The 20,459-nt window shown below is 36.2% G+C and overlaps 1 protein-coding gene across 1 annotated transcript; it reads right to left on the bottom strand.

The window, feature by feature from the left end:
- Positions 1 to 464: 464 nt before the first annotated feature.
- LOC145611091 (peroxisomal ATPase PEX6-like) lies at positions 465 to 20,353 on the bottom strand. The gene is made up of 16 exons (XM_081666334.1): positions 19,963 to 20,353; positions 18,938 to 19,573; positions 18,600 to 18,843; positions 16,726 to 16,867; positions 16,082 to 16,265; positions 14,728 to 14,916; positions 12,838 to 13,101; positions 10,684 to 10,755; positions 5,275 to 5,361; positions 5,054 to 5,176; positions 4,867 to 4,977; positions 4,729 to 4,767; positions 4,481 to 4,602; positions 4,252 to 4,396; positions 4,036 to 4,116; positions 465 to 950 (listed from the first exon to the last, which is right to left on the bottom strand). Exons 1-16 carry the CDS (start codon positions 20,239 to 20,241, stop codon positions 861 to 863), a joined length of 2,808 nt encoding a protein of 935 aa, XP_081522460.1. The 5' UTR covers positions 20,242 to 20,353; the 3' UTR covers positions 465 to 860.
- Positions 20,354 to 20,459: the final 106 nt, after the last annotated feature.

The following is a 20,459-nucleotide window of genomic DNA, read 5'->3' as shown; positions in this document are numbered from 1 at the left end:
GACTTATCGGACCAAAACAAGTTTCTTTGAGCCGAGCTCGACTTTGAACTAAAAAAATGCATTTATAGCCTTACCCAAACTTAAACTTTTTTCGAACCAGGTCATTAATGATCATCTCTATTTAAGTCTGTAATGCTAATTAGAATACAAATTTGAAACAACAAAACTCAAGGAGTCAAATTGAGAGCTAATTAGAACTAATTCTTCGATGTGTAATGTGTAGTTTTCCAAACTTGGACATTGCTTACACAAGCAAGTGCAAGTGCAAGATCAAGAAGGTTGAGCAGCCAGCAAGGTGTACGTAGTCCGGTAGTCAAGCCAATCATCACTGCTGATAAGGCTTGGTATTGACGAACCTTAGGTCTTGCAATGGTAAGCGTTGTGTTATAGAATGTCCTTGATGCTCAAGAAGAAAGGAAAGAATAGAAGCAAAGAGAGCTGAGAGAGCATATAACAAGAGAAAAGGAAGACAAAAAAACTCTAGTCTTCTTCATATTTCTCCCAAACAAAGCAATGTCTCAGAAAATGCATTCGGCCTGATTCTTATTTCTATACATATGCACTAGTAAATGGAATCTCACTCGAATACACATTATTTATACTTCCATGTTGAAAAGAATATAACAGCCAACAAAAGAATGAAATAGTCCGCAACATAACATTAAGAGAGCGGGAAAGGGAGAAAACCAGAAGGGGGTAAGTAAAACTTCTTACAAATTGGCTATCCACAAGATGAAATATCCTTGATCGTCTACCCCCGAAGAAGGTTAAAATATCCTTGATCATTATCCCCAAAGAAGGTTGAAATATCCTTGATTTTAGCCTAAATGCCCGAGCACTTTCCCAGATTCACCAAGTCGTCAATTTGAACCTCCTCCAAATTGATCCCGCAGCATCTCGTACTTCCGGAGCTCTGCCAGGGAGAGAGATGGAGGTAATTCTGCTAAGACCTGCCAAAGTAATGAAAGGCCATACAAACAGACAGCAGATTCAGTTTAATCGATCAGCTCAGAATGACATATAACAAAGAAGTTCAATAAATCTAACTTTCACCTTCTCCCTCTCAATAATATCCTTCGGGTTATATAGAAACAATAAATGGCAAATCTTACAAAATATAAAGGAAAGACAGCAAAAGAATATACTCGCAAACCTACCACATGAATGCAATACTAGAATCTAATAAATGGTTTTGATTTTCTTTTCAAAAACTAAAGGCCATAACTAAGGTTAGCAGTAAGATTGACAGTCAGAGAAGGGTATCTCAAAAATATAAGGGGGGCAAGGGGTGAGGAGTACATTTGAGATGATGAGTTTGGGATATGGCCATGTGACATACAAAATCAAATGATTCCACGTCTCCTCAATAGCAGAACATATAGTACAGGTGAGGGGATATAGGCTAGTGTGGTTTTCAAGAATGCAAAAGCACAAGGTTAAGTTACCCCAAGCAAGAATTTCAGTAGCTCAGACACAAGTTTTAACCCCAGCCTTCTCTGCAGTATCATATATATGTTCATTTAACTAATGAAAAGGATTGAGATTTGGCTATTAAGGTACGTGTAGAATAAACGACAGGTAAAAGATCTTGAACATTCAGTCAGCCAAACTCTCTAAGCACAGAGTCTAACAAAGAAACGATTGCAAGGATTTTTTACTAGTAGGTCCCAAACTCCCTCCCATGAGGGTTCCCGCCAAATTGAAAATTACAAGAAAATCATCACCAATACTCACTCAAATAAAATAAGTAGGAGTATGAAGTCAAGTGCACAACCTATAGGGAGAGGAAATGATACTAAAAGGCTGCTCCCCAACACAAGCACCCTCTCACATAAATAAAATTCTCTTTCCATTACACACCTTGCATATGACCAAGAGAGTAAAAAGCTTTATATCTGAAAAGAATTTCCGGGGCTAGTATGTAGAACCTGAGACTCTGTCAACACATCCTAGGCATTTTATTGAAGACCATAGCACCATACCTACTCCAGAATTCCAAATCATTCTATGCCCAGAAGAAAATGCCAAAACCACTTCCCCAGGTATAAAGATGTTTAGGAACCAATGAGATTGAATATGGATAGTAACCAACCCATCCTTTCATCAGGGAGACATGGCTAATTAATGGAGGTAGAATCAATGAAGATTATGGCACAATATAATCTTCAATAACCAATAAATCAGTGTGAAATATTAAGTTGACAACACAATAACTAAACAGATAGTGACCAAGGACTAAGGAAGAAGTTGGTATATTTAAACTAAATTAAAACTTTGTATTTTTAACTTTGTTGGGAATTGGTTTGTTTGAAGCAAAAAAACCTAAGAATATGAGCAAGGACTCAACTCCAATATTCTTACTACACGATTCAATAGAACAAAGGATTTGACACGCAAAGAATTTCGAGCAACGGATTTGTAAGCATGTCTTACATTCATGTTAGGTGGATTTCTCCTTGAACCTTTCATGATATTAGTAAAACACATAATCACACAAAACTTTCTTAAATCAAGATGTGCTCTCACAATTTGTAGTTTATTGCCCACAATTTTCCAGGACATGAACAATTTAGTGGTCCCAAGCATAAAATCTCTCATAGGATATTAGTCGTAACATCCACATTCACATAGATAAGTTTATCAAATTTATAATGGCTTAGACCGCTTCAATAGGTTATAAATACATCACTTACTAATAAGAATAGTAGTAGTATGCAAACTTGAGTCTATTGTGATTTTGTTAGACCCTTTGAATCTAGACATTCCTAAGATGAAAATCAATCACAATCAATCCATAATAGGCTTTAAACTCGTTCCATATGCTAACTCCAGCACTATTTTTCTACAAAGGCCTTTGGTATATTTTGAATCATGTTGGGGGAATGCAGGAGTTAAGTCCTTGTTCTTTGACAAAATTCCAAGTTTATTCTGCTTCAAATGAAACAATTGTCCCATATAGACAACATACAAAGCTTTTAGTCTTTTACCCACATTATATACTAGTAGTCCATTTCAACTTCCTTGTAACCCTTGATTAAAACACTAAAAGGTAATCATGCACGCACACGGTCGTGGGTGGGCTTGGGCGTGGGGTTCAGTGCATTGGTGGGTGTTTACTTGTCTATTGCATAACATCAACTAAATATCTCAGACTAATTTGTTCACTAATGAACGTTATATTGTGTCATGATTTTCACTGATTCTTGCCTCCAATTAATTAGCCATTACTCCCTAACTAGAAATTATAAGTTGGGTTGATTATCAACCGTATTCAATCTCATTGGTTTCTCTCTATATAAGACAGCAGAAAACAGAAAATTCTATCACCTTTTCTTCTTAGAAAATACAAGAAACATTTTTCGTCTTGGTCAATGATCACACTGTTCTTCATGTATCTCTTTGTACTACGGCAACAAGGTAGAGGTTGTGTATCCTTAGAAGTCAGTTGCTAAGAAGCAGAGGGACAATTATTTTTTTCAAAAGCAAGATAAACTTGGAGTTTTATCAAACAGCAAGGACTTTTATTCCAACACAACCTCCTATAACATACTGCCATTCCCTGAGTTTGTGTTTCCATTCATCAACCTACCTCACCAAAATGTCCAAAAGTCCCATCTTCCAAACATTTTGGGGCCCAGGTTAGCTTTGGAGGTGGTATGGCAGATTTTTCTCAGTAGGGTAGTCTGTTTTCCAGCAGCTAACACCTTCCCAGAAATGTTCTGTAGTGACAGGCAGTCCTAGTCTTCAAACTTGAAGAGAATATCTAATGTTTGCAAGTGGACACTGGTTTATAAAAGCAGCTTCTTGTTAGTTGTTACAGCCATTAGATAGCCTAGCCCTTAAGCGATTCAATATAAAACATGCAAGTGGTACTTTAGATGTCATATTCCCCATTTTTAACAAAGCCTTTGTTAACTATGTTTAGTCAGAGCAGAGTTAGCAGCATAGTTTTTGAACTTCACAGCCATTAGATGCAAATATCTATAATATCTTTATTTCCATTATGAAAACTCATACTGTGGATGTATCTCCTACCTTGATGAAATCCTCATATTCCACAGCAATGGAGTCCATATGGTTATCGTCACTGGTTGGATCTGAAGCTGAACTTAAGACCTGCAAAAAGAAGAATAAGAAAATTGACAGCAATTTAAGCATCTACCCTGAACCCACTCAGAAGGCTAGAACAAGCCACATTGTAAAGTTTCAAAAAAACCAGTCCACCAGAGTAAACTACAACACATCAAATACCTGCCGTTTTGCAGCATGAAACCAAGCATCTGCACACAAGGCATACATATCTGCACCAGTAAAATTTGGCGGGCATCTTTTTGCAATTGAGTAAAGAGAGACATCTTCATGCAGTTGAAACTTCCGGGTGAGTGCTTTAAGGACTCTGCATGATGAAATAATGGAATATTCAGTGATAATGCAAGAAGAATAATGATAATGATACGAGTAACAAATATGGCCCACTAACCGCTCTCTATAAGATGGATCAGAATTAACCCCAACATAGAGAAGCTTGTCAAATCGGCCAGGCCTTAGGAGTGCTGGGTCAATAAGATCAGGACGATTGCTTGCCCCAATTACAAACAAGTCCTTGTGAAACAGAATGCAAAGGGAAATAGTAACATTACTACATTAGTCTTGGAGCATAACAAGGAAAAGGCTTTACCATTTGAGAATTGAAAAACATTGATATGATATGTAAGATGTGAAAGGAACCTGAGTGGAATCACTGAGGCCATCAATCTCAGCTAGCATCTAGCACAAACAAACACATTTTGTAATTAGTGTTGTGTCAAACTAAGAACTAATCAGCATTAGCTATAACTTAAAAGCAAACTTTGTCCAATTCCTCACCTGAGAAACAACTCTGTCCATAACTCCCCCAGAATCACCGGAAGCACCTCGAGCTGGGGCAAGCGAATCAAGTTCATCGAAAAAAATGACACATGGACGTGCTGACCTAGCCTGCCACACGACCAAGTTCACTTATTGATTCAAACAAGCAACATAAACAGGGGTACAAGGTACTACAGCACTTCACCTTTTGAAATATGTCTCGCACATTTTTCTCAGACTCCCCTATGTACATATTGATTAATTCAGGTCCTTTTACACTTAGGAAATTTAGAGAGCATTCCGTTGCTACAGCTTTTGCCAACAGGGTCTGAGTTTAGTCATAAAATAACAATCAGAAGATATAAACTATATGCTCATGATTTCATGAAGAAAAGACAAGATTCAAACATTTACGCAAGCCTTTACCTTTCCAGTGCCTGGAGGACCATAAAGAAGAACCCCAGAACGTTTACGCAGCCCAGATGAAAACAAATCCTTGTGTAGGAGAGGTAGCTATAAACAAATAATGCAAGTTAGAAAACTTCCAACCAAGAACAACGTCAAGCAAACCAATAATAGTGAATGCTCTAAGTCTCATGACACCTAGTAAGCAATTTGACCAAAAACGCTGAAGCCAAAGCCTAAAACACCATATGAGCTTTTGCATAAATTCTTGAATTTGTCACCACTTGAATTTAAAGTTAAGACCATAATTATGTCAAATGCCGCCCAGCACCTACAAATTCAAGCACACACAGTAGTAGCAAATTGTCCACCACAACATCTGCATCACAGAAACACGTAACACCAGGGAAAAATATCCAAATGTTTAGCACCAAATCAACAATTAGAACTAGAAAACCAATTAACACAATAAAAAAATGTAATAAGATCATCAAGACATGACTAAGGGTGCATATTAATCACCTATTTTCACTTATCAGAACTTAGAATGTTATCCCATAACGAATCAAACTTAAGAGAGCTTATCAAATCTTATTAGAACTTAAGGGGTGTTTGGTATAGTAATTTTCAATGTACGAAACAGATTCAAATAAGTGTTTCTAAATGTTTCGTATGAGTTAAAAGTAACAAATACCGTTTGGGTAACAAAATCCCCCAATTTGTTACCCTTGACAAACTAGCGGAAACAAAATTTGTTTCCTTAATCACAATCTACTCAAATTGTTTCCACTCCATTAGGATACCAAACATATAGTAAAAGTAACGTTTATCATTACCCTTTCCCCTATTTATTTAAATCCTTTCCATTCCATTTACGATATTTATACCAAACACCCCCTTAGTTGTAATAGAGCTTTGGTAGCCCTTATTAACCCATATCAAACTTATTTTTCCTAAACATATCTTATTTGATCTTATCAACCCTTATCTCACCCTTGTCTTTTTTTTTTTTCTTTTTTCTTTTTTTTTTTAAATTTATTTTATTTTATTATTTTTTTTTAAACCTGAAATAAGTGTCATTAAGGTGAACCAAACAGCACCAATAATAAACCCCTAGAAAAATGCAAAAGCCTTCATGAAGAAGGATCACAACCAAAACTGAGAAACTTCTTCCAGCCAACTCAACCCCCAAAAAATTAAAATCGTCATCAAACCAGAAATTTGAATGACTATAAAACCACATACAAACACACCATTGCAACAGTTATAAACTTATAATACTATAACCAGTAGTCACACTCCATCCAGCCATGCCGACTAGAGCAAAAAAACAATCTAGAGTCAGCCACACATAAAACATTATTGACAACATTGACATAGTTGTAGCCGTTCTTTTTAAGTAGTACTCATAAGTTAAAGCTAGGCGACAAATTCATAACATAAGTAGCCCACAATCGGGAATTATAGAGTATAGACTCTAATATGTATCCATAGATCTAATATAGGAAAATTTATAAAGCAAGAGCATGGCAGCATGGCTAAAAAGCTTCCAAAATTTAGATATTGAACGATAAAGTAGCAATAAAAAGCTATAAAAGTACATCAATCAAGCCCCAAGGGTCAATTAGACCTTAAGCGATTGTTATTCTTCTTCTGTCACTATTTTTACTGACTTGTAAATTAATACTCACTCAACTAAACCCCAATGTTCAATTACACATGCATACACTCCATAATAACAATAATCACACTCATTACAAACATACCCATCTGTTACACCCATTTTTTAATCTGGCCAGCCCATACTCTTTAATAAGAGTAGGCCTATACCATTAGCAAATCAAACCCAACAAGACACAGAGTTCAAAGTCCATTGTTCAACTCTGGGGCCAGAAAGCAGCTGGAGGAAGTGAGGTTATTTTCAACTATTATAAACAGTCCAAAGGCAATTTATCTGAGGAGAAAATATGGAAATTACAAAAGAATAGTGGAAGCAGCTATTCACTTATACTAACAGCGGGAAGAGTAAATAACCATCAAACTACTTTGTCTATGAATAGAAGCAGGCAACAAGCAGCAATGAATATCAATCAAAACATCAAACATAGATATAAGATATAAGTACTAGCTGCTCTTAGTCTTTAGCCTGTAGGCTAGATTACATTAGTCTTAGCTTACATTTTCCATGTATTAAGATCTCTGATCTTCTTCTCCATTTGTAACGATAATGACAAAGCTAATCTTTCTTTTGTCATGAAGTGTAACAATTACCCTGAACATATCTTTACACATAGTTTGTGTGTGCTTCTTAGAGGTGAATATATAAATTATCTTGTTTGGTTCACCTTTTTTATTGCCTCTTTTCCTTTAACTGCTTATTGGTAATTTCCATTAAGATCACTTGTAAATAAAGGCAATAAGCCAATGTGATAGGGTGTCAATTGCTTGTTGGCAATTTCTTGCCCCAACGCTGTCAAAGCAAGCCAATACAAGCTAAAATCAACCACGCAAAAACGATTTAGTACTGACAATATACACTACTAAAATAGTACATTAAAAAATTTTGGAAAAATGAACAAAAATAATCCAAACTTTTAGGGTTTTTCTCATTTTAATCTCGACTATCTTTTATCTTAGTTTAATCCAATTTATGCAAGGACCCTTCTCAAACATCTAAAATAACTTGCAACTTAAAGAACTGGTTACTCTCCTGCTCCATCCCATTCTCCTTCCTCTGTCCGCCTTACGTGACCACCCCTACTCCACCTAAGCCACCAACCACCATACCCATCACCCAAATTCTCTCTCTTCCTCTACTTCCTCTCAGTTGAGTCATTTAACCCACCATATATAGCTACAGTTCATCACCACCTCTCAACTTCTCCCTCCTAATGTGCTTCCATCAGTGACGTCAACCACAACAATACACCACCACCATCCCGAATTCCCACCACCAAAGCCCATTAATTTTTTTCTTCAATAGTTCAGCTTTCCCAAAAGTTTTGGGTTTTTTTTCATCCTTTATTATTTTAGTCAATATACATACTACTTCCATTTCATATTATTTGCAACTTTTGACAAAAAAGGATGCTACACATTATTTGCAATTACTGTTTTCTTTCCTTTTTAGGTTGTCATTTCTCTATATCTCTCTCCTCATCACATGCATTTCTATTTTTCTCTCTCTATCTTACACTCACAAACAAATTTTCCCTAAATGCCTAGGAGTCCATGTACCCTTCAAAGTTACAAATAATATGAAACGGAGGTAGTATTTTATTTGTATATTTTTACCATAACTATGCATAATTATTCTATTATACATTTAATGTTGTTTCAATTACACAACTCTGTAGTGCTAACAATTTTTGTGGAAAATTGTGTAAAATTGGTGTTCTTGACAGTTGGATTTTGTGATTTTTTTTTTTTAATTGAGGAATGCAAGCCCTAATCTACTACGGAACATGCCAAAATATGAAAATTCCCCAATGATGGGGTTAACAGAAGATCTAATCCTTGAAATCCTGTTTCGAATGCCCGCAAAATTGTTAGGAAGGCTCAAATGTGTCTCTAAAAGCTGATATCCCTAACCTCAGACCCCAAATTCGCTATATCTCATCTCGTTTTCCGTACTCTGCCACTAATCCACTCTTAACCATTGCTATGCTATATCTTAGCTCAGATCAAATTGAGATGTCATGCCGATATCATTGTGAGCGTACACCTTAAATATATGAGGCAGACAATTGGACAACGCCGACACTTTAGAGGGTTGTTACTTTTTCATATTGGATCATGTAATGGCCTTGAATAAGAGGAGGCCGGTGAAGTAGTATGGTGGATGGAGAGTTGATGAGGTGAGACTTGACTCACAATCCTTTTTGACCTCTTTAACAGGTTAACAATATAAGAAAACTATTTTGAGAAGGGCCCTTATACAGTTAGCATTATTTTAAGTTAAAACTAGTATATATCCCGGGCGATGCCCCGGGTTGCTAATTAGTGCACTTCTTGCTTTAATTTAGGAATTATGTTGGACTATTTGTGTAGTTAGTGTGTGTAGTGGTTCGGGCATTCCCTTGGATGTCACCTTGTTTTTTTTTGTTTTTTTTTTTTTTTTTTAACATCATATGCATTTATATTTTAATCTTGTGAAAAATAAATAAATTATATTACCACTAATTTACTTAATAAATGAAAAGAATATTATAATATTATGTGAAACTTGAAACATTAATAATAGTTGGTTGAGATGGTAATGGTATTATCTATATATATTGGAGGTTATGGGTTCGAATCTTGATGAAAGCATATTTTATTTTGTTAAATGAAGTGGTTAGCATACATTGCTTATATACGTTGCTTGATGACGTGGCATTGTGACATAGGCATACATACTTTGAAGAGTGCCACGTGGCACCGTTTCTTTAAAAGGAACGCCTTTTAATATATAGTATAGATATAGTTGGGATTAAAATGAGAATAACTCCAACAGTTAGGATTGTTCTTGCTAATTTTTCCGAAACTTTTTCAGATACTTCTAAGTTAAGATTAGGCAACCAAATCATTGGCCATGACACTCAAATTCTAATACACAAATCACACTCTAGAAGTAATCATTTACAAAAAGACAATAATCAATCAATCAAAGCCTTAATCCCATAACTCTGCCAGTGGTTTGCCAGTCCCAAGCCTGGATAAAGGAGGAGGGTTTCGGTAGGCCAGTGTTGAACTTTTAAACATCCCATGACATGAGCCAAACTGATATTTATAGAAAGACAATAATGGGACACAAACTTGTTAGAGTATTGAAACAGTTAGATAGCTACCCCAGTTTTCAAAAACCTAAACGCATCCTAGTTCCGTGGCATGAAATCCCAATAAGGTAGGCAAATGCATCCACTTAGTCTCCTGCCAAATTGGGGCACATATACCATGTACATTTCCAGATTATGCCATGTCAAGATAGGTTTGAAGGGAGTAGGCATTGGGTCCAAGTATCCAAGTCATTTTTATTAGCTGATGGCCTAATATTACATGCCAAAATAATTTTAAATAAAAGTGAGAAATAAACATTATGTCATAGATCATAAAACACTTCTTATTGTGTTTATGGAACTTATTAAAGGAAAAATTATGAACAACTAATTATAACTTGTCCACCATTGGAAAAACTTAACTACCTAATAAGATTCTTTTTTTCAACACTCAAACTTTATGCTTTTTCTTAGAGTAAACACTACCTATAAGATGGGTTTTTTTAGGTAGTTGTCCAAAAAAATTTCCATTCCAAATTCAAAAAAAAAAAAAAAAAAAAAAAAAAAAAAAAAAAAACACAAACAAACAAACAAACCCTTCAAGAACCAAACCAATCAATACAGCAGTTTCGGATTGATGGAAAGTAATATTGGCATACACAAACAAACTAACCTGAACAGTATCCAGAATTGCTTTCTTCACATCTTCAAGCCCACCAACATCTTCCCATTTAACATTCGGAACCTGTACAAGAATGATAGTCAGACGAAGTTGTTCTTTGTTGTAAAGAAGGAACCAAATACTATTTTACCATGAACAATGAGACTTTTTTACTATAAGTAATGTACGCAGAAGTTATAGCAAAAATATGTATGGAAGGTTCCACTTGCAAACTGCTAAGCTTTAGAAAGCTATAAGAAGAAAACTCCCCTAATATTATTGACACACTTTCAACTTTGATATATGCTAATTTCTTCAACTATTTTGAAATAAATCAATGTCCACATGGTAGCGGCAACTATCAGCCAGGCACTACATGGAAGTGGAACCTAGGTAGCCACATAGAGTAGTCAAGACTCACATAGTGGCTTGTTTTTGCTAGATCCACCGAGATATTTTATTTTATTGGCAGTTAAAACATAAAGAGTACAACTTGAAGTAATGGAAGCAATAGTTTAAGATGTTAAGAAAGTAATACAGTTTTGTGTGTGTGTGTGTGTGTGTGTGTGTGTGTTTACACACACACACAATAAGATAGGTAGAGTATAAGGTGATAGTGATAAAATAAAAGAGAAGAGCACAAGATAACAAGAGTATACTGCAGGTTGCCGAAAGTTGACATACACAACATAATTGATGCCCAAATGAGGATGGGATAGCACAACTAGACTATTGGCACATAAGGTTGCAAAGCCCCAACCGACCCTTGATTGATCCGGTGTCAAAACACTTGGACCATGACAATAAGGTATCCTTGTTAGAGAATCGCTACACTAATCCTCAGATATTGTAATTTATTATGTAGAACATGTCCTTGCCGAGCTTTAGATGAAGTGATGAACTGCTTGATCCTTTCTCTCAACACTTGACAAATGACTCAAATCTACCTTATACTCTAGTCCCTTAATAAGCACATTTGGGTGACTTAAGACACCCAAACCAAATATATCTTCTCTCTTGCATCTTATCCCAAAGAAAATGCCAATCCCACCACATATTAAGTCACTTCATTCTTAATGATATTTGTTCATGGTACCTAATATAGTGGGGAAAACCCTCATCAACAGTATCAACTTGAGATTCTGACATTTGACTTTGGTTAGTCCTATCAGTAGGCTTCAGTCTATGTGAATACCTAACTCTCAAGGTAAATGACGCCCGAATTAGGAGATGGGAAAAGGGAATTAAGAAAGGAGATCCAAGAAGAATCCAAAGGTGAAAGCAAAGGTGAAAGCAATAACTAATCCAAGAAGAAGGATCGCAATGAAAGGCATAACTGCATAATGGATTACTTCTTCCACTAACACCATCACTACTTCATCACTATTTCTACTCTCTTTCAAGTTGCAAATATGACTATTACCTTTTGACTAACATAGATTCCATATTTACGATTAGCTTCAGTACCTCTAAATCTTTCTTTTTTAATTCTATAACAGATAAAAAAAAGGAGACAAGACTGAATTTATTTATTTATTCATTTATTTTTAATGTTGGTCTTCTACAAAGTCTCTCTAGAGTGTTTTATCTGCTTGGGGGTAAGGATGCATACATAAGAACCTTCCTAGATCTTTGCCTCGGTAGGGAAAACATTAGTTGTTATTGTTTTATGGTAGCTTTAAGCTGTCTGTTTACTGCACACTTTTACAAGTACCATCTCCCAAGGAAAAAATAAAGGCTGTGATATGAATTATACATGGTTTCAAACTATACAGAAGTGAAGTTAATCCTTCCAGCAACATAAATAAATATTTCCTGAGTTTATGGAATATTAATGCAAAGTTGCTACACATTACACACTACTCCATACTCTATTTCCACCACTCATACATTAATACAACCTCACCATCTAGGATGGACAAGCCAAGATTACTAAAAAAAGCGAGCTTATATAATCCCAAAATTAATGTAGTGCCATCACTAAAGTAGCATCGACGCCTTGTTGGTACTGACATGGATGCCACTCCAACGTTGGGATTTGCAGGCAAGCTATACCCAAAAAAGGGTTTAACTATAAGGTCATAAGCTAATAGCATAAGATATAGCTACGCAGTCTCAAAAAAAAAAATATTATTGACAAATATAGTCACTAATGCAAACAGGTACCTTCGGCGCGCCTAATGCAGATGCATTCCTCTTTTTCGAGCGCTCTAACGCTTTTGACAAGTCTTCTTTCCCTGAATTCTGATTATTATTCTCTCCAACAGGTTTAGATAGCAATTTATTCTCAACTGTCTTCTCAGGATCACTTATGAAAAGATCTTTGGGGATCACGTTGGCCCCAGCATCAGCAATTAGTGAACGTAAATCCCTGGGTGTATAACCTGATGTCTGAGCAACTAAATCCTTCACAACATGCTCTAAGCCACCCTGCAGCAGCCAATACAGTCAGCATATTAATTCAACAGCTTTAACAGACAACAATTTGAGCACAATAGCATCATTTATAAAATGTCAAACCAGAGAATAAGCCAAAAATAAGTTATGATGCTAATAACATCCTATAAAATAGATAAGTGCCTAATTAACAGTCATCATGACATCCCTCCTAAACATCACAATACTGAGTTTTAGAAGAGATTATCACAATTGATAATTTTCAGGTGCAACTGCCAACAAAAGATTTGTCCCTTAATGACTGTATTATACTACTATGTGTACAAGGATACATGAGTTTGATCCTCGCCCTTTCTTCACTGAAAAGTGGCTGCTGTTTTATGACAGAGACCTTTTTTATTTAAAAAGGAAAATTTGAACTTGTCAAGTTTATGTATGTCAACTTTGATTTTGGGAGAAGAACATCAGAATGGGCTATAAGCTATGTTCTCCTAGCCTGAAATAAGGTGTTTTGGTAACACTATACATTTTATTATTTTCTCAGTGGTGAATTGCAAAATTCTTATTAGCTCTGGTAACATTGCATTTTTTATTACCAATGACAATGACTATTTTAATAAGTATTATTAACTATACTTAATTTTTTTTATCTTTTTAATAATTAAATTATTTTTTATTAAAAAAAAAATCCCTCCCCAGCCCAGTCACCTCCTCCCCATTCCCCTTCATTGCCAGTCCGACGTGCCCCCTCTCAGCCGATGTCCGGCGTCCTCCATCTCGACACCCCCACCACCTTAATGAAAAAACGATTTTCAATGACTTTTTCTTATGTAGGATTGCGAGAGATCTGGTTTTCTGAAAGGTAGATAATCAAACTTTGTGATGAGGAAGAAGATGAATGTAGTTCCACCATTGCTAGGGTTTCAAAGTTTTGTTTGTCTGTCTTTGAGAATGGAACAGTAGAACGAAGAAAGAAAAGAGAGAAAGATAAAAGAAACTAACCGGTGATGGTTTGGGTAGTTTTGGACTTCCCAGTGAGGGTTTTCGGGGGCGGGTTTGGGGTCGATTCGATCAGGGAGGTAGGGTTGGGGCTGCAGAGTGTCGGGATTTGATCGGTGTGGGAGGAGTCGGCGACCGACGGGGGAGAGTGGACCGGTCGCCGGCGGGCAGAGGAGAGGGGGCTGCCGGCAGAGGGCTGATGGCAGGGGTGGGTATAGTTTATTTTTTTAAAATAACATAATTTAATTGTAATTAAATTAAAATAAATTACAAAAAAATAAAATAAAAACTAACCTAACTAAAGTTAAAAGTTAATAAAAAACAGGGACCATTAATGTTATAAATAATAAGTATAAATAGTTTAGGCTTACCAAAGATAATAAGAATTTTTGCAATTCACCACTGAGAAAATTAAAAAGTATAGTGCTAATAAAAAGAATTTCCCCTATTTAAGTCAAATTAAAGTCAAAAGGAGGTGAGAAAGTGAAGCATGCAAAGGTGTGAGAGGACAGAGAGAAATATGGCATCTGCATGTATGCGACAAAATTAACAGCTAAGAGATGAACCTTTACTACTTGTTATACGTTACATCCATCTTATGAAGAGCAGAGATAATTAAAATTAAAAAAAAAAAATTAAGTTGATGAACATCAAACATACATCAGAAGAGATATCAGGAATGCTTTGCAGTGATTTGGTTAGCATTTTAGTTCTTTCTTCTTCAGTCAAAGGCTCCAGATTAAGCTCATGGCTAAAGCAGCGTCTTACTGTAGGTGGCAAGCCTTCCGTACTCTCAGTTACTGCAATCAACAAGACCCGGGGTCGCCTTATTCTTTCAGCACTCTGCAACTGCAGCGTCAGCAAGTTACAAACAGATCACAAAACAGACATACTTCACAAAGCAGAAGAAACACTGACACATAACACGACAAGCTTGGTTACGTATGGGACTAATCCAATTCAGGTTTAACTCAGAAGCCCATAGAACTGGCCCAGGGCATAGACAAGAGCAGTTGAGAGCGCAAGTTGGTCCATGAAGGACAAGATCAGATCAAACCCCCCTGATGGCGAATTGGCTTAGACCTGGTAATAAATGTCCCCTATCCATTTTCATTAAGTATACATCTAGTTACACCAAATACGGTGTACAACATCAGGCCATGGTTTCAGATGTCTCATGTCATCAACTGGGGGAAAGGCATAGCAGGGACTAAATAAGACTTATACAGTGGAAATAGAAAAGAATAAGGTAAACAGCTTCAATTTTAAATTCATTGGTAATTGGAATTACTTCTAGTTGATGGCTGTGAAGTAATTTACTATAAGCTGAAGACAATTCAGGTTCAACATATTGAATCTGAATACAAGGAAACATTTGCAGAAAGTAGAATTAGGAAGGTCAGCAATGTTAAGGGTGGAAAGTCATCCCTATAAGCACCAGAGAAAGACAGCAGAAGACTCACATGTCTAGTGATTAATGATGCGTGGTCTATGATTTTTTGGGTCTTAATGTAGGACAAACAGAGCAACAGAAAAATATGAAAGATTACAGAAGATTTGCATCTCATGAAAGTCAGATTGAGTGTTAAAATTCACTGTTTCAGCAAAGAAAAAGGTCTGTTGAAAGTAGATCTATGTATATTGCAGAGGTTATGTTGTAGTTAAGAAAATAATCAGAAGACGACACATGTACCTTGAATGAAAACCTGGGCCTCTACAATAGATTCATGTAGTATTTTGATATATTACTAAGGGATATCAGAGTGTTAATTTCATAGAGTAATATTCTGGGTTTGCACATGGGATAGTATAACCTGGGCTTTGCATTTGATGTGGATAATCCTGCAGCCTTTTGTATCCTAGGCATTGCATAGTTTCATACTAAAATACTAACCTAGCAAACCTTCCTTCTAGAGCTGAAAAGGAAATTGATCACGAACTTCCTTCTACATCAGCAACTCATACGTAATACAATAAACAGAAATTTTCCCGGATCAGAGAAACTTGTACTTACTGGGCTACCATTCAATTTCTCCCCTAAAGGTACATCCTCAACCTTGACAACCGGCTGTGTGAATTTCCTTATAACAGACGCCACCTCAGAAATAATACCAGTGTGATCAGATTGCGAACCCTCATTGGATGCCCAATTGCGGAGGACATCAAAATGCTGCAGTAATAAGATAGCTGGAGAGTATCTGCAAAAAGATCCAAATTTTGCAAAAATTAACTCAGGCATGATGTATCCCTGCTCTTCCATGTAAAACAACATCCTCAAGCCTCAATATGGGGAAATGAAATATAAATCTTTAAGCCTTTATTACACAAAATAGATTTAAAAAAGAGCTTGTGTCATGAAATGCTAGGAAAAGTGAAGGATCAAAATTCAACTCATTTACTGAACTTTTTTAATTTATACATGGATATAAATTAGATGTTGCAAGAACCATTTGGAAAGTATTTACCAACTTTTAATCAGAGAATACATAGTAAATTGAAACGAACTTTAAATTACAAATTCATATCTTCGCCAAAATTAAGTATGGCGCCTAGTTAATAGTTTGGTTGCAGAAACCGCCAGAAATTCTAGTCAAAAACATCATAACAGAAGATAACAATGTAGACTGAATCATGCCACAGTTTCAACCTTAGGAATACCTATGAGCTGTACTGAAGGCCTGAGTTAGTAATGAAGACGCTTTTTTCTCAGACCCTTCCATCAAAGCATTACAGCTGTACTCTACTACATGCAGACCAAGTCGGCGAGCAACATATTTGACAACAGTCTTCTTTCCAGATCCTGCAATTGCAACAGAATAAGCTCCCAGCACTATTTTGTAACATGGTCCTAGGTGGAATTAAAGTTCCATCACAAATCTGGTCCATCTACATCAATTAACTTGATGATATCAAATACTTCCTCCATTTCTTTATAGTTACAACACTTCCCTAAAATGGAAATGTCACAATAGTTGCAACACACTATAAAAGGAATGTTTTTAAAGTGAAAATTGTACTATTACCTTTATTTAAAGCACATGACCCACTTGATTATACTCCTAACAACATTTTAACCCCAATTTAAGTGTATTATATCATGTGAAGTCCACTTTTCTTAAATACCGTGATAAAGTGTGTGTTGCAACTATAAAAAAACGGAGGAAGTGTTCACTTGCATACCAAGCACAGAATTACTGCTTCCTCAAACTAATATAATATATATATTTACTGCAACAAGGGCCATATTTTTTGAAGAAGAAGAAAAAAGAATATTAATGAAAATAGGTCACTGCCAATTGGTACAGAAAGTCATGAAATTTGCATTCATTGGCGCCTAACATCTCCTTGAGCAGTGATCTCACAATAGGGATTGATGAATATGCAACTGTATGACTCCATCCGATTGGTCCTTTAAGAATTATGTCAAATACTAACGGTAAAATGATTGCAGATTATTATTGCACTGGTACAGTAAAACAACTTATGACCAGGAGTGAGCTAAAACAGCTTATATTTTTATTGTTAATGATGTTATTAACAGAATGGAAGCAAGTAATTACAATTATTTGTACGATCAAGCATTAACTAAAGGAACGACATATGATTTTGTCATAATTTCTCAACTTAATACGATGTATAAGATATACTTCCTTTGTTTTTATTTATATTAAACATTTCAATTTTCAACCTTACCAATACATATCTTTAATTATTAATATTTTCAATCATAAATATGTAATAATTATAAGAAAAATTGATATTTGAAAAGTACAAATTGAAACAAACCTAACAAGGCCTCACATTTCCTTACAAATACCCAAAAAATAAATCAAAACAAACAATAATGTGTGAATATTGTAAATTACAAATAGTTTTATCTAAAAAGAAACGAAAGTAAATCCTCTTGATACGTAATGAGCTTGATAACCATATTGTGCACCAGTTCGAAGAGTGTAAGAGTGGGACTATGAAGGGGTAACACGAGGGAGAGGGAGACCGAAAATGACTTGGTTGGAAGGAGTTAGGAAGGATATGAAGTATATGGATTTGCATGAGGATGAAGCATTGGATCGTAAGGGATGGAGGAGGAAGATTTATGTCGATGACTACACGGAATAATCAAATTTGGTTCATGTTAGCCGACCCACTTATGGGATTAAGGCTTTGATTGATTGATTGTCTGAAATTTATTTTATAGACATAAATCCTGAATCGATTTCTCACTTGCTCAAAATCAATTATCATACACATTCCCTTCTCGAACTCAAAGACCATAGCTTTCTTTATTGCATTTCTAACTCCCCAACTATCCCTTTTTATTCACCTTAGATTAGCACCATGAAAGTCTTAGTCAAAGCATTGTAGCATCGTGACACAAAATTCTATGTTTAATGAGGTCTTTGAGTGGAGTTTACCTTAGGAATGGGTGCAAACATAAGAGTAGGTTTTTATTGAGATGGGGAAGGGGGGATATAAATGCAACTATATTGACCCATACAATAGAATTTTATGAGATAAAGAAGATGATAAACCTGCCAAACCATGCAGTAAGACAGAGACGCTGAATTTGGATGAAAGTACAGATGGACATAGAGATGGAGTCAGGATGCAACCCAAGGCCTTTATAGTATTTCTCTGTAAAGGAGCAATTCCAGCAGGCTCAGCGATCAACATATCTGGGGGGAAAGCAGCAGCAGCACTTCCACCAAGAACAAGAGCTGTCTGTTTACGGTTAACACGAAGAATAGGTTCCTCCGGAGGATCTAAGGCAACAACCTATGACATAAAGATCCAACTCAGTGTTACTTTTTGACTCTGTCGCATCTTCAATTTACTTGAACTAGAGGCCTCAATAAAGACAGGAGTTCACCTTGAAATAAATAATATCACCTCCGTCAATCTTCTTTCTCAGGCTGCAACTGACACACAGGATCGAATTGCAACTCCAGTCAATTTGTATACTGAACACATCATCTTTAGCAAGATATCTATCAATATTGAAATATTCTTGTAACGCCAAATCAATCATTTCTTGACGATCCACGGCTTCAATGGGAGACTTTCCTCTAAGAGATTCAATGGTACCACACTCGGGTATCTTCAAAAAAGATATTCTTAGATGTGATGCATATCGTGGCACATGGGGCCAAGGCTCCAGCCTCAAATTGACAAAACAATTCTCGAGCCCTAGTCCACTTTTCTCTGCACACTCATCAACATCAAATATAGTTGCTAGAGACTCCTTTCCATTGCGAAGAAGAGAAGACAAGCACGACGTATGAAGGTCCACATTAAACGCCAAGAGAGGAGAAAGATAGGCAACATTTTTCCTCAAAGGCTGAAGGTAGCTTTGGTGGAAAGTCAATGATGGTAATATAAGCATGGTGTTAGAGGCACAGGTGCCTTCTCCGGCATCAGGCAAAACTTCATCCTCGGAAAGAGGGGGATCTAAAACTACAACTTGGCCAATTCTTCGAGCATTGGTCTCAATATTCTTGATAATCACCTATTTTTAAGGAAAAACACATTGCTATATCACCAACATCCAACTTTAATTATTCAAAAATTACAAACATCAAAAGTTTAATGACTAGGGCAGAACACATCCATCCATCTACACATTTCATTCCATATTCTTTGTGTATTTGTTTCAATTTTGAGCTCAATAGCATTTTCAACGCACTACCAAACCAATCATTCAAGGAGTTATTCAAAGTTCAATACATTACTCAAAACTAAAACATTCCCACAATTTGCAATCAACTCTTCAAATGACGATCTGGGAATTTCTTTGATTAACTAATATGATGATAAATTAAAACCATAATAATTCAGAATCAAATTAAATTAAATTAAATTAATCCCAGAAATCAAACTTAAGAAGAATATATATACCAGAGAGCCTGAAGTGATGGCAAGACGTTTAAGGTCAGCAAGAGAGAGACCAACAAGGGAAGAATCATCAAGAGAAGCAATTCTGGGTGGAATTCCATTTTTATCCTTGTGAAACCGAAGAATTCCAGCTTGTAGCTGAAGAGATGGTGGGGAAGCGAGGGCATTATCGTCAACCTTGGCATCTGCTGCGATATGGGTTGCGGAGGTGGGGTTTTGAAGGACAGAATTGAGAAGGGCTTTGGTGGAAGCAAGCAACAATGGCTTCCTTCTTTCCACCATTGGAGATGATTGTTAGTGTGGACTGTTGGGTTGAATTTTTGTTTCTCTGGTTTTGTCAAGAATACTGGTTTTGTAGAGACTGGAGAGTGTGATTGGGAAGTTGCAGGTACAATTGGTTTGGTGGTGCGCGGTGCGGACGGGGTCAAATAGTATCGGGTCGAGCCATGATCGCGAATTAATGACCCCGTTAAGGATGCTCATATCGAAGAGGGTGTGTC

Source organism: Chenopodium album, chromosome 24 (genome assembly GCF_948465745.1).
Source record: "Chenopodium album chromosome 24, dcCheAlbu1.1, whole genome shotgun sequence".
Classification (NCBI taxonomy): Eukaryota; Viridiplantae; Streptophyta; class Magnoliopsida; order Caryophyllales; family Amaranthaceae; genus Chenopodium; species Chenopodium album.
Note: the sequence above shows the minus strand (reverse complement) of the source record. Positions and strands in the feature narration are given on the sequence as shown.